Source organism: Simochromis diagramma, unplaced genomic scaffold, assembly GCF_900408965.1.
Source record: "Simochromis diagramma unplaced genomic scaffold, fSimDia1.1 OVJJ01000048.1, whole genome shotgun sequence".
Lineage (NCBI taxonomy): Eukaryota > Metazoa > Chordata > Actinopteri > Cichliformes > Cichlidae > Simochromis > Simochromis diagramma.
In genome coordinates this window covers 829-15,126 of record NW_024387034.1, presented here as the reverse complement: position 1 = coordinate 15,126, position 14,298 = coordinate 829, and the positions used below count along the sequence as shown (strand labels likewise).

Sequence of the window (14,298 nt, the reverse complement as noted above, 5' to 3'; positions counted from 1 at the left end):
TATTTTATTTTATATGTTATACATTTAATTTTGTGATGTGAGCGCAGGTGCAACCCAACAGGCCCCAAACGTGCCTGGCAGCAAGTAAAAATGAAATATAAAAGAGGCTACATTAATTTTCTTTCTGTAAGCACTTATTGAAATTATCTGAGCACATTACAAGTACATATTTGCTTACTCTGTATGCTCAAATGTGACCCCGTTATAGCCAACAGAAAAAAAGCGGAGGCCCGAAAAACAGGTGGGGGTCCTCCACCACCACCACTCACAGAGGCTGAGCAGTTGGCCCTCAGCCAAAACAGTGGGCGCCCTGTGGCTGAAGGCATCTCTGCGGGGACATCCTGTGAGTCAATAACCCCGCAAGACACAAGTGCCTACATAGGGGGTAAATTCAAAATAATACATGATGTGCGTACATCCTTTCTTCACAGTCACCTTTGCAGTGCTGCTCATTCATTTGATAAACTCTTTACCATAATGGATTATTTTGTAGTGAAGTTATTTTCCTACTGATTTTGCCTTCCCTCAGTCTTGGTTGTCTTTGAGAGCATAATGACAATGAAGTGTAAGCTGAGTGCTATATGTTTGTTAATTGCCATTTGGTCCCTTGTAAGTTATAAGTGACCTGTGTAAACCTCATATTCTATCAGTTGATGGTGATGGTGTACTGCATCTGGTGCAGCCTCCTGTTGAGCCAGACCAACATGTAGTTGTGAGTAATACTCCACAGATTATATGAGTTTACAGTAGAACAGCAATGTTGTTAATTTCTTTACTACAGGAAAATAATGAAGAAACATTGACAGCTGTTACAGAGGAGGAAGCAACAGAGACACTTTACACTTTGTGTACAGGAAACACAGGCGACCAATAAAGCCAGTTGAACAAAACATCTGTTTATTCTTCTTTCAACATGTTGAGGTGATGGGTCAAAAGAAATGATTGTGACATATGGTGTCTCTGACTGCTCTTCCATCCTGTACGTTCGTGGGTGGGTCAGGATGTCCATCGTGTGGGTCACTGCTGATGTCTGGTTCAGCTGGACAGTGTTCACCTCTAATCGTGGCAATGTTGTGTAGGATCACACATGCCACAATGATGTCACATGCCCTTTCTGGGGTGACCCTGAGTCTACGAAGGCACTGGAACCGGGCCTTGAGCATTCCGATGGTCATTTCAACTCTGGCCCGTGTCCTGCAATGGGCCAGATTATAACGCTGCTGTGGGCCCGGTTCAGGGTCAGGGTAAGGGGTGAGCAAATAGGGTAGACATGGGTACCCCCTATCACCAAGCAGGTGGCCAGTGAACTCTCCTAGGACAGAAGAATACATGTCAGTGCAAACGTCCCTGTGGCAATTGGTCTCTGTATATTTCACAGTTACTTCGACCCACCATGTCCAAATTTGGTGCTCAGTGTACATTCCCGGAAGATTCGTGAGTCATGTACAGAGCCTGGCCACTTGGCTTCCACATTTGTGATGATGTTGGCAGCATCACATATGATCTACACAGTGCAGAGAACACAAATTAGCATCCATTACCATGATGCCATCACTTGTTGGTGTGAAATGCTACAGGGAATTATGTACCTGTACATTGATGCTGTGGAAGGACTTCCTGTTCACATAGTCTCCTTCATTTGCTGAGGGTACAATGATTGGAATGTGGGTGCCATCTATACAGCCAATCACGCCTGGGAACCCTGGGAATTTATGTACCATTTGAGTGGTAGTTCACGTATCACCACATCATGCATTGAGTTATGTTCATCCTGATACCTGCAATTTTGTGGAATCCCTCTTTGATGAATCTTGTGGGTCTGTGACCGGGGAACACCACAAACGAGTGCAGGAGACGTTTCAGTGCAACTGTAACATTCCTGACTGCCCGACAGACGGTAGCCTTGGAAACGTGCTCAGCGTCACCGATATTGTACAGAAAGCTCCCGTTTGCAAAGAAACGGAGTGCGGTACAAAGAATATGTAATGGACTGAGCGCATGTCCGCGATGTGTCACATGCGCAATATATGGCCTGAGGATGTTATCCAAATAACTTATTGATTGTGCTGAGAAACGGTAACGTTCGCACAGGAAATCATCAGGTAATGATAAAATGTCCATACGCGCTCTGATCACTCTCTCCCGGCGGAGAGCTCTGCGGAGTATTTGGGCTTCAAGATCTACTGGCTCTTCAAGGAAGGGACACGCCATGTCCGACACTTCCTACTGTCAGGTTTCCGACAAAGGGGCGGAGACAGTCAGGGTTAGTTGTAGTAAACCTGCTAGGGGGCAGGTTAGCTTCACGGCGTGTGTCGTCATAGTGACTCACTCAGGCTTCAGCTGAACTCGCTTTGTGAAACCGAAAACCCAGAGTTTTCGTTAACTCAGGGTATACTTACTCAGATTTTGCTCTAAACCGGCTTCCTGAAACAGGGCCCGGGGCTCGAACCGGCAACCTTCCGGTTACAAGGCAAACTCCCAACTCTTGAGCCACGATCGCTGTATATGATGATACAGTGTGTTTGTGTACGCTCGGCACAGGGGAGGTCAAGACAGGAGCTGAGTTGACCTGGTACATCAAGTTTGGATTTCCCCAGTTGTTGGTAAACAAAAAAGATTTAAACTCAAAAGATTTTGAGTTCATGCACACTGGAAAAAAAATTCTCTTCATCACAATCATTTGTTTAAAAATATGGCTATTTTACTGATCTATGGTTATTATTAAAGAGGAAGGAAAGAAGAAGAGGAAGCCTGAGCCCAGGTTCTGTCCATTTTCATAACAAGTGACAGCACAGACATCTGAGCCTTTTCGTCATAAAGATTGTGATGTGAAGCATCAGCAGGTAAAGTGTCGTTAAAGTGTCACTTCAATAATGCTGCTGGCAGAAAGAAGTGTTGACACATACTAGCTTTGAATAAAAGGCTTAAAACACAAACAGTCTAATCCTGGGTGTTGCTTTTAAGCTTAAAGAATATAATAGGGTTATATAATAAGGTTTAACATTGAAGGAGATTTGCTCCATAGTCACAGTTATACTTGTATTTCCTTTACTTACATCCAACACTACTATGTTCTGTTTCAAAACTGGGCCCTATTTCAGGAAGCCGGTTTAGAAAACTCAGAGTGAAAAACGATACTCAGGGTTGAGTAACCCCGAACTGTCCAACTCGGAATATTCGGTTTCAGAAAGGCTGATAACAATTAGTTCAATCAACGCGGAGTTGCTTTAACCCCAAGTTAAGCGCGCGCACGAGGATACATAAAGCCCTGATTAGTGGAGCACAGATTAAGCGAGTCACCATGAAGACGGAGGTCAATGTATTTTACATTGAGGCCGAAATTCTGATGGCAGCATATGCCGATAACATGCAAATTTTGCAGAAAAAAAGTAACAGCCTCAGCTGCAAAACAAAGGGAGCATGCATGGCAAAACATAGCCGACAGAGTCAATGCGTGAGTGTTAATTTAAACATTGATCTAGGGATTTCCACCCATTTAACATGTTATTTTATTATGTTTTATTTTATTTTTTTATTTTATACATTTTATGTTGTGATGTGATGTGAGCGCAGGTGCAACCCAACAGGCCCCAAACGTTCCTGGCAGCAAGTAAAAATGAAATATAAAAATATAGTCCAAACAGGTAAGGTGTAATTGTATTATGAGCCATAGTGCTTGGTCTGTTTGTCCGATGTAAATCAATTGCAGTTAGAGGCTACATTAATTTTCTTTCGGTAAGCACTTATTGAAATTATCTGAGCACATTACAAGTAAATATTTGCTTACTTTGTATGCTCAAATGTGACCCGTTATGGCCACTAGAAAAAAAGCGGAGGACCGAAAAACAGGTGGTGGTCCTCCACCACCACCACTCACAGAGCCTGGCCACTTGGCTTCGACATTTGTGATAATGTTGGCAGCATTACATATGATCTTCACAGTGCAGAGAACACAAATTAGCATCCATATAATGAAATAATTTGTTAGTTTGAAATGCTACAGGGAACTATGTACCTGCACATTAATGCTGTGGAAAGACTTCCTGTTCACATAGTCTCCTTCATTTACTGAAGGAGCAATGATTGGAATGTGAGTGCCATCTGTACAGCCAATCACGCCTGGGAACTGTGAAAATAAATGTGAAATTTAAGTAGTAGTTCAAGTATCACCACATCATGAATTAAGTTTTGTTCATCCTGCTACCTGCAATTTTGTAGAATACCTCTTTGATAAATCTTGTGGGTCTGTGACCGGGGAACACCACAGATGAGTACAGGAGACGTTTCAGTGCAACTGTAACATTCCTCACTACCTGACAGACGGTAGCCTTGGAAACGTGCTCAGCATCACCAATATTATACAGAAAGCTCCTGTTTGCAAAAAACCGAAGTGCAATACAAATAATATCAGAATCAGAATCAGAAAGGGTTTTATTGCCAAATGTTGAGCAGGTTTACAACATTAGGAAATTGCTGCGGTGCTTCAGTGCAAACATACTGTCATAAATTACGCTTAAATAGACATGAAAATAAAAATAAGAATAAGAATTAAAAGTGCTAAGTAGATAGATATACACATGATATATACATGAGTGCAGGTGGTGATCAGTGCCAAACATGGAATGATGCAGTGAACACAGCGTAGGGTCATGTGATAGTGGTGGGAACAGTCATACGGTTATTGTTCATGTGTCCGACAGCAGAGGGGAAGAAACTGTTCTTATGGCGAGAGGTTCTGGTGCGAATGGACCGGAGCCTCCTGCCTGAGGGGAGCAGGTCAAACAGACTGTGTCCAGAATCCATGTACTGAGAGAATGTCCGCGATGTGTCACATGAGCAATATTAGGCCTGAGGATGTTATTCAAATAAATTATAGATTGTGCTGAAAAACAGTAACGTTCACACAGAAAATCATCAGGAAATGATAAAATGTCCAAACGCGCTCTAATCACTCTCTCCCGGCGGAGAGCTCTGCGGAGAATTTGGGCTTCAACATCTACTGGCTCTTCAAGGAAGGGGCACGCCATGTCTGACACTTCCTACAGTCAGGTTTCCGACAAAGAGGCGGAGAACGTCAGGGTTAGTTGAAGTAAACCTGCTAGGGAGCAGGTTAGCTTCACGGAGTGTGTCGTCATAGTAACTCACTCAGGATTAATCTAAACTCGCTTCGTGAAACTGAAAACCCAGAGTTTTCGTTAACTCAGGGTATACTTACTCAGAGTTTGCACTAAACCGGCTTCCTGAAACAGGGCCCTGGAGTTCGACACCTGTGGTTTATATTAACTGATTCTTTAAAGCCTGAGGTGGATAAGCAGTTGAGAACAGATGAATGGATAATAAAGTGAGCACTGGGAATGAAAATCTGTAGCTGCAACACCAGAGGCCACAAGAGCACACTCAAACCTCATGATACTGACTCAAGACCACAAAGAAAATTCAATTTGTTTTATCTATTAAATCCATTACTTTTATCTTAAAATTCACTTTCACTTGAAGTAGTCATACAGATGGCAGTAGTGGTTTTCAGTATATTTTCAATCAAAATTTAAATTACAAGTTAATAATAATAATAAGAATTTTCCAAGACCTACTACCTAAAATTTGGAAGTGAACTCTTTTAGCCAGTTATTGGAGATTATGTAATGGAATTTCAGGAGCAGGACCACGCCTCCAACAGTGACTCCCACCTGTTCCTAAAGTTGAAAGAATATTTGTCCAGAAGGTGATTGTGTGGCGCAAGCAAGCGGGTACGACATGGGCATTGTAAAACTGCCACAGCATCTGCAAAAATGCAGCGAGTGAAATGGTGATTATGCAGAAAAATAAATAATTCTTCAACCTTTAAAATGATGTAAATATTTCTAAAACAATAGGTGACCTTACTTTTGAGATTGCCCTTGTAGGAAAAAAAACCCCCAAACCTTAAATACCCTGAATTAGTTTAGTTACTTAAAGTAGTCCTGAGTTTCTCTTTGTTGAGAAAAAAAAAGCTGTGTTCATGTTCTTCCAGTGTTCTTTGTTTCTTGCACATGTTGCTCCTTCTATCATCTCCACTTATTTATTTTTTATTCTCTTTTCTCTGGTTTCCTGTTAATCCTTCTCCTCATTTGTTCTCTCCTTCAGTGGTGGAATCTCTGCTGACCTGCAAGACAAGAGGAAAAAGTTCCAGAACAAGAGAAAGAACCAGATCACAGACTCGCCAAAACATACTGCTGGCTGTTCAGACGTTACTACATCAGAATCCAACAGCTTTCATGAGTATTTCTTTATTTTTGTCTTTCAGGGAAAAAACCCTTTTTGATCATCCGAGGCTTCACATCGCTGCGTGGTTGAAGACACGCTGGAAACAGCAGGCACAGATGACTGTCACTGGAAAAGGTCTGCAGCAGCAACAGCACAACATCTGTTCTGATGTCAGATTATCAGCAGTTAAATGCTGCTTCACTGATTATACACAAGATTTGTGGCACAAACACGAGGGCAGGACAGTAAGGAGGATTGATTTTTATTATTAGCTGCTTCTTGATAAGTAGAAAAATCTAAGTATACACAACATGGCAGAAATGCAAAGATTATACTTTATTGCACATATCACTTTGTCAAATCAAATCAAATCACTTTTATTGTCACATCACATGTGCAGGTACATTGGTACAGCACATGTGAGTGAAATTCTTGTGTGCGAGCTTCACAAGCAACAGAGTTGTGCAAAATACAATAATGTAAACAAGCAAAATACAAGAATGGCTACATCTGAAACTAATAAATATATGTACAATATATAATAGTATATGCATTTCTGGATGTGTATACTAAATATTTTTCTACGTGTGTGTGTGTGTGTGTGTGTGTGTGTGTGTGTGTGTGTGTGTGTGTGTGTGTGTGTGTGTGTGTGTGTACACATATTTTACAAATTAAATAGAGTAAACAATAAGTGGAATATTTAAAATAAATAAAATAAAATATACAGAGTGAGACATGTGCAAAACAGTGGCGTTACTGTACAGTATGGAGTGCATAATGTTAAAGTTCCAGTAGTGAAGCTGAGGTGTCTATGAAGTGTTCAGCAGTCTGATGGCCTGATGGAAAAAGCTGTCTCTCAGTCTGCTGGTACGGGACCAGATGCTGCAGAACCTCCTTCCTGATGGAAGCAGTCTGAACAGTTTATGGCTGGGGTGACTGGAGTCCTTGATGATCCTCCCCGCTTTCCTCAGGCACCGCTTCCTGTAGATGTCTTGGAGGGAGGGAAGCTCACCTCCAATTATCCGTTCAGAGCACCGCACTACTCGCTGGAGAGCTTTGCAGTTGTAGGCGGTGCTGTTGCCATACCAGGTGGTGATGCATCCAGTGAGGATGCTCTCAATGGCACAGTGATAGAAGGTCCTGAGGATGCGGGGGCTCATGCCGAATCTTTTCAGTCTCCTGAGAAAGAAGAGGCGCTGCTGCGCCTTCTTCACTGTTTTGTTTATGTGTACTGACCACGTAAGATCCTCAGCCAGATGTACTCCAAGGAACCGGAAGCTGCTCACTCAACAGCAGCGCCGTTGATGGTGATGGGGGTGTGTACTTCTCTGCACCTCCGGAAGTCCACTATCAACTCCTTTGTCTTTGCAACGTTGAGGGTGAGATGGTTGTCTTGACACCAGTGGGTCAGGGCGCTGACCTCCTCCCTGTAAGCCGTCTCATCACCGTTGGTGATAAGACCCACCACTGTAGTGTCGTCCGCAAACTTCACAATGATGTTGGAGTTGTTAGTGGCCGTGCAGTCGTAGGTGTAGAGTGAGTACAGGAGAGGGCTCAGTACACACCCCTGTGGAGCACCAGTGTTCAGTGTGATGGGGGATGAGGTGATGCTGCCCAGTCTGACCACCTGGCGTCTGTCAGACAGGAAGCTAAGGATCCAGCTGCAGAGGGAGCTGCTCAGTCCTAGATCCTGCAGTTTCCTGTCCAGCTTCGAGGGAACGATGGTATTGAATGCTGAGCTGTAATCTACAAACAGCATTCTCACATACGTGTCTCTCTTCTCCAGGTGTGACCGGGCAGTGTGTAGTGTCAGGGCTATGGCATCATCAGTGGACCTGTTGTGGCGGTATGCGAACTGTAGAGGGTCCAGTGAGTCGGGTAGTGCAGAGCAGATGAAGTCCCTGACCAGCTTCTCGAAGCATTTGCTCACGATGGGGGTCAGGGCTACAGGTCGCCAGTCGTTCAATGAGGAGATGGTGGAGGATTTGGGTACAGGGACGATGGTGGCCATTTTGAAGCAGGCTGGGACTACAGACAGAGAGAGGGAAAGGTTGAAGATGTGCGTGAACACTCCAGCCAGCTGAGCCGCGCATGACTTGAGGACGCAGCCGGGAATCCCGTCCGGACCAGTAGCTTTGCGCGCGTTCACCTTCCTGAAGCACCTCCGCACATCCTCCTCAGACACAGTGTGCGCACTGACGTCATCCACGGTGCGCACACTGTCTCATGTCTCATGGTGTTCGCTGTGTCGAATCTAGCGTAGAATACGTTTAGATCCTCACACAGAGAGGCCGTGGTCTGCGGTGTGCTTGTTTTCCCTCTAAAGTCTGTGATCGTGTTTAGTCCCTGCCACATACTCCGAGGGTTGTCAAACTGTTGCTCCACCCTGTCCCTGTACTCACGTTTGGCTGCTTTTATTTATGGCTGCGTCTTCCGGAGTTGGTAATGTGCGTGTTTGTAGTCCGATGTGTTCGCGGAGGCAAAGGCGGTGCTCCGTGCCGCCAGTGCCGCGCGAACATCTCCGTTAATCCAGGGTTTTTGATTTGGGAAGGATTTAACTGTTCTGGATGGGACGACATCTTCCACGCATTTCCTGATAAATCCGCGTGGAAGATGTCGTGGGAGATGTGTGGGAGACTATATTCTGTTACTGCAACAGCACAAACCCCCCCCCCCCCCCACAAATATAAATGTTCTCAAAAATGTTAAAGGCAGCTTTAACGAATTCAATCTTATTCAGACATTCTGTATCAAAGGCTGAAGGCCTCCTGAAATGACTTTTGCCCAGGTCAGTCCGGGCTACAGCTGTGATCCGATTTTAAGTCGTAGGCAGCGTGAATACAACTTCTCATTCATCTTTTTCCCCCTAAAAATCCTCACTTTATTAAATCAGCAACGTAAACAAGCCACAGGAATGTCAATATACAATAATTCATCCTATAAAATCTCATGTGTGATTGGCTATCTAAGGTTGACTTTGAGAAGGAACGTTCGGATCTCCATTGGCCTTAAGGTCACCTCCCACGTGGACGGGTCTTGAAATGTCTTCAGCAGCGGCTTTTCTCCTGGAAAACAGACACATTACGTGAGCACAACCACAAACGACACAAAGTGTTTTTAGTTGGCTAATCTTTAAACACACCAGCCGTGACACGGGTCAGTGATCAGCAACCAAGTCTCCTCACAAGGAACAAAATAACATGTTGAGCTCCAGAAACACCTTGTAGTATACATTACATTATGAAGCATATCAATCCGTTTATGACTCTTTATAGCTCCCTGCTGGCTTAATTAGAACCTGCAGGGAAACTGTTACGTCGATGACTACAATCAGAGATTTAAAAGGCATCAGCAGATTTCTGTCAGCCCAGCGCTCCTTCAGTGCATGGTCACCTGCCAGATGTTGAAAAATCCAGATGTTGCCAGTCTTTATATTACTATATAAAATATTATAAATAATGTAATGAAATTGTGACAACACTAAACGAAGGCCAAAATCTGCAAATATCAGGGAATCCTCGCTATGGAAGTGTGATTGAAGAGCAGTGTACTACAAAGCCAGAATAACGGATTACTGAATAATGTTAAGTGCCGTATATGTTTGCAAATATGTTTCGTATTGAAGCCATACATTAAAAAAAAACACTGACTGAAGCGCAGACTGTGCACTTCATTGTCACTGGATTATAAATGTATTCAGTTGGTGTTTATGCAAATGAGATGCAAATGAGGAGACTTCACTCAGGCAAGTCTGCTGGACCAGATGGAGTGAGTCCCCTCGTCCTCAAGACCTGTGCCCCCCAGCTGTGTGGAGTCTTTCATAAACTGTTTATGCTGAGTCTGAGTCTGCAGAGGGTCCCGGTGATGTGGAAGACATCATGCCTCGTCCCTGTACCAAAGACGCCACGTCCCAGTGGCCCCCAGGATTACAGGCCCGTGGCACTGACCTCCCACATCATGAAGACCCTGGAAAGGCTCATCCTGGACCAGCTGCGACCCATAGTAAGACCACATCTGGATCCCCTTCAGTTCGCTTATCAGCCTCGTCTCGGAACTGAGGACGCCATCATCTACCTGCTCAATCGTGTCTACACCCATCTGGACCAGCCGGCGAGCACTGTGAGGGTCATGTTTTTTTACTTTTCCAGTGCTTTCAACACCATCAGGCCGACCGTCCTGGGTGATAAGTTAGCAGCGATGCAGGTGGATGCTTCTCTGGTGTCCTGGATTGTTGATTACCTGACAGGAAGACCACAATATGTACGTCTCAGTGTGGGTCTGACAAGGTGATCAGCAACACAGGGGCACCACAGGGGACTGTCCTCTCCCCCTTCCTCTTCACCCTCTACACCACAGACTTCAGCCACTGCACAGAGACCTGCCATCTTCAGAAGTTTTCTGATGACTCTGCGGTGGTTGGATGCATCAGCAGGGATGATGAGACAGAGTACCGGGCTGTGGTCGACTCCTTTGTCACGTGGTGTGAGCAGAATCATCTGCAGCTCAACGTGGCAAAGACCAAGGAACTGATCGTGGACTTCAGGAAGACCAGGAAACACTTGACCCCTGTTTCAATCCAGGGGGTCAGTGTTGACATTGTGGAGGACTATAAATACCTTGGAGTTCACATTGACAATAAACTGGACTGGGCTACAAACACCACGGCACTTTACAGGAAGGGCCAGAGTCGTCTCTATTTTTTGAGGCGACTGAGGTCCTTCAACATATGCCAGAAAATGCTGAGGATTTTCTACGAGTCTGTTGTGGCCAGTGCGATCCTCTATGCTGTTGCATGCTGGGGGAGCAGGCTGAGGGTAGCAGATGCCAACAGACTCGATAAACTGATCCGTAAGGCCAGCAATGTTGTGGGGATGGAGCTGGACTCCCTCAAGGTGGTGTCGGAGAGGCGGATGCTGTCCAAGATAAAGACAATGTTGGATAACACCTCCCACCCACTCCATGACATGCTGGTCAGTCACAGGAGCTCGTTCAGTGAGAGACTGAGATTACCGAAAAGCACCACTGAACGACACAGGAAACCTTTCCTGCCTGTGGCCATCTCCCTGTACAACGCATCCACTTAACACACTGTTTACTGCTACAACTACACATGTTTCTTTTTCAGCCATTTATTTATGAGTGACTTATGTTTGTATGTATATATATGTATATATTATACTATTCGTAGTTAGTGTATTGTCTGTCTTGTCTTGTTGGTTTATAATGGAGCACTGTAACAAAAAATTATTTCCCCCAGGGATCAATAAAGTATTCTGATTCTGATTTATATACTGCTGCTACATTTCCTTCACACAGCTGGAACTGCAGCTACGAGCGCACAGAACACGCATCATTTAATCTATTAAATTATTTTCACTTTGATCTGACAACAAACCAAAGTGATTTCCACAGAAGTTCATACCTGGTCTCTGAGATTTTACCACCGACCTCCAAAATGCACAAAGCTCAAAGCAGCTGAGTTGGAATCCATATTAAAATACGCCCGAGGAGACGACATTCATTGAAATTTAGCCAAATTTAAATCGAGTCAGACTGGAGAACACATCCAGCTTTGAATCTAGGGTGACGTTCAGAACTAGGGATGGGTACCGGTGTCCGGTGCCATGATGGCACCGGTTCTGACATAAACGGTAGTAACCAGACCGAAAAGCAGCGCACATTTCGGTGCTTTATTTCGGTGCTTTTTTTTCCTGAGCTGTGATACACTTTAGATTCTAGCCAATCATTTTACGTTTCCGAGGATAGTAGGCGGGGCCAGGTACGTACGTTCTGGTAGAGCAGAGCTACAGATTAAAAATGTCCAAGGCGAAGCGGTCAGAAGTCTGGCTGTACTTCACAGCAAAAGATGCAAACTCAGCAGCAACAAGTGCTTTAAGATGATACTGTGATACTGTCAAAGGAGGTAACACCTCAAATCCGATGAAACAACTGGCGACGCATAGCGGTTTTTTTAAAAGCCCAGAAATGCGCCGTATTTGATAGCTTGCTGCGAGACCTCACACCGAGCACATCTACTGCGGGTGGGTTGCCTGTTATGCAACATCCCCCAAAAAACACGAAGAGGAGAGTCCTGGCCCCTAGCCCTGCCAGTGTAGCAGAAATGATGACGGATGATGGTGGCAGCAGCCGTTCTTCTCTGCGTGAGTAGCTAATTTACGTTGAGTAGGCTAACCACGTTATTACATTAATGCATGTAAGGTGAACTAGCAAACATCATCATAGCTACATGCGGCTGTCCTCTTGTTTGATGGCAGATACTCCCTTCACCCTGGCTAAAAAGGCTAAAATGACCAAAGAAAAGTGGAAAACAGTTAAACATGAGAGGTTTAGGACAAAGTTTGTGTTTTTTCCATTGTTTAAGCACTGCTTCCAGCCAAGAGTGATACCATATATGCCCCATAGCTGCAGAAAAGGCTACACTTTGTTATATTTTTACACAAAAACAGCTGAACATGAGAGGTTTTTGGACCAATTTTGTGTTCTCCATTCTTTAAGCACCGGTTTGAGCACCGTTTAAGCACCGGCACTGTTTCAAAAGTACCGATTTGGCACCGGTATCGGATAAAACCTAAACGATACCCATCCCTATTCAGAACTGCAGTGGTGAACTAACTGACACAACACTGGTGTCCTGTACCTTTCTCAGGAGTCCAGTCAAAACGTTTCATCTCATCTTTCCACTGATTGGCCGACAGGTTCAACTCAGCCACACCCAGAACCTCCAGAGTTGAAAACAGCTTCTGCACAGACAGGAAAGACGATGGGATTAGTTACAGCAAAACGACATTCCACTGGATTGCAAACGAGAAACGACTGAATGACAGATGATCGTACGGTCGCTTTGAGTGTAACAAGGTTTAAATTGTGTCTGACCTGCAGGTTGACTGTGACTGGCTGAGAGCTCACTACTCTACTAGAGAAAGTTGATATGAATTTCAACCAATCACCGGCTCGGAAACATGTCAGCAGCAGTTGCCGGGCTAAAGCAACACAGCTTAGCTCAGTTCCCCTGAGAGCGATTTGAAACCATGTCCTAAAAATGCAAATATGTACACGCAGGACAGAAATGGGTTATAACCAGCAGGCATAGACAGGTGGAGACAAGTGACTCAAAACCAAGCAGCATACTCTCAGCAGGAACAGCCTGCAGTTTGTACAGTGGCAAGGTCACAAGCACGTACAAAGCTTGTCTTAAGGGCGTAACACACAGGAGTTTAAGAGTGGTTGAACAGGAACGGCTGCAAGTGGGGCCAGCCTGGTTTCTTGGCACTGCTAATAGTTCAACACGATCACATCACAGTGACTCTGAAACCCGAATGAGTGAAGTGTGTTAATAACGGTCGTTAAGACATGGCAGTATGTGTACAAAGTACGTAGTAACGAATGTGCACGTGATTGGGTGAATGAGTAGAAAGGCGCTATACAAGTACCAATCCGTTTATCATTTACATACCTCCAGCTGAGTGTTTGGCTTCAGATCTCCATCAGTAAACGTAAGCAGCGGCTGCAACACCATCCCCTCTGCGAAGGGGCGGTGCGTGTCGGCAGCAGTCTGCGGGGGATCGAGGGTGAGCAGGAGGCGGCCGCGGACCACCAGCCCGTCTGGGAAGATGCCAGAGATCTCGTTGAGAGGTTCACCAACACCACGGAAATTATCGTGGCGCAGCCGGCGGTGGAGCTGAGGGTGAGGAGGTTGGATATAGAGACTTTAATAAGAACTCCTTGTGTGCGCTTAGATGGGGTCAACATGCTAATGGTAATGAGCTACGACTTTTTGCCTCACCATGATCTCCAGTGAACCATTCTGGATGCTGCCTCCACCCTGAGAGCGATCCGTTACCACAGTGAGTTGGTCCACATCATCCTGAAGACACACAAGTGAAAGGAAAACATCACTTGTGATAATTCATAGAACTGACAGTCAATGCTCTTTGTTGCTTGTCTCTCCAAATGGAAGCTAACAAACACACAAACCTTGATATAAGCGCGAGAGTTGATTGGGTAGTAGTTTCCAGCAATGGGCTCTGACTGTTG

General features: G+C 44.8%; 2 protein-coding genes across 2 annotated transcripts; both read right to left on the bottom strand.

Moving 5' to 3' along the window:
• Positions 1 to 893: 893 nt before the first annotated feature.
• Positions 894 to 1,829, bottom strand: LOC120740747 (putative nuclease HARBI1). Its single transcript, XM_040043219.1, has 3 exons — positions 1,590 to 1,829; positions 1,393 to 1,504; positions 894 to 1,312 (listed from the first exon to the last, which is right to left on the bottom strand). The coding sequence occupies exons 1-3, from the start codon at positions 1,719 to 1,721 to the stop codon at positions 930 to 932; spliced, it is 627 nt and encodes a 208-aa protein (XP_039899153.1). The 5' UTR covers positions 1,722 to 1,829; the 3' UTR covers positions 894 to 929.
• A 2,051-nt stretch (positions 1,830 to 3,880) lies between these two features.
• LOC120740748 (putative nuclease HARBI1) lies at positions 3,881 to 5,027 on the bottom strand (the record flags this gene model as incomplete). The annotated part of the gene is made up of 4 exons (XM_040043220.1): positions 4,796 to 5,027; positions 4,202 to 4,411; positions 4,016 to 4,125; positions 3,881 to 3,934 (listed from the first exon to the last, which is right to left on the bottom strand). Coding segments are annotated over exons 1-4 (606 nt in total), but the record flags the coding sequence as incomplete, so codon positions are not given.
• Between the last annotated feature and the right edge of the window lie 9,271 nt (positions 5,028 to 14,298).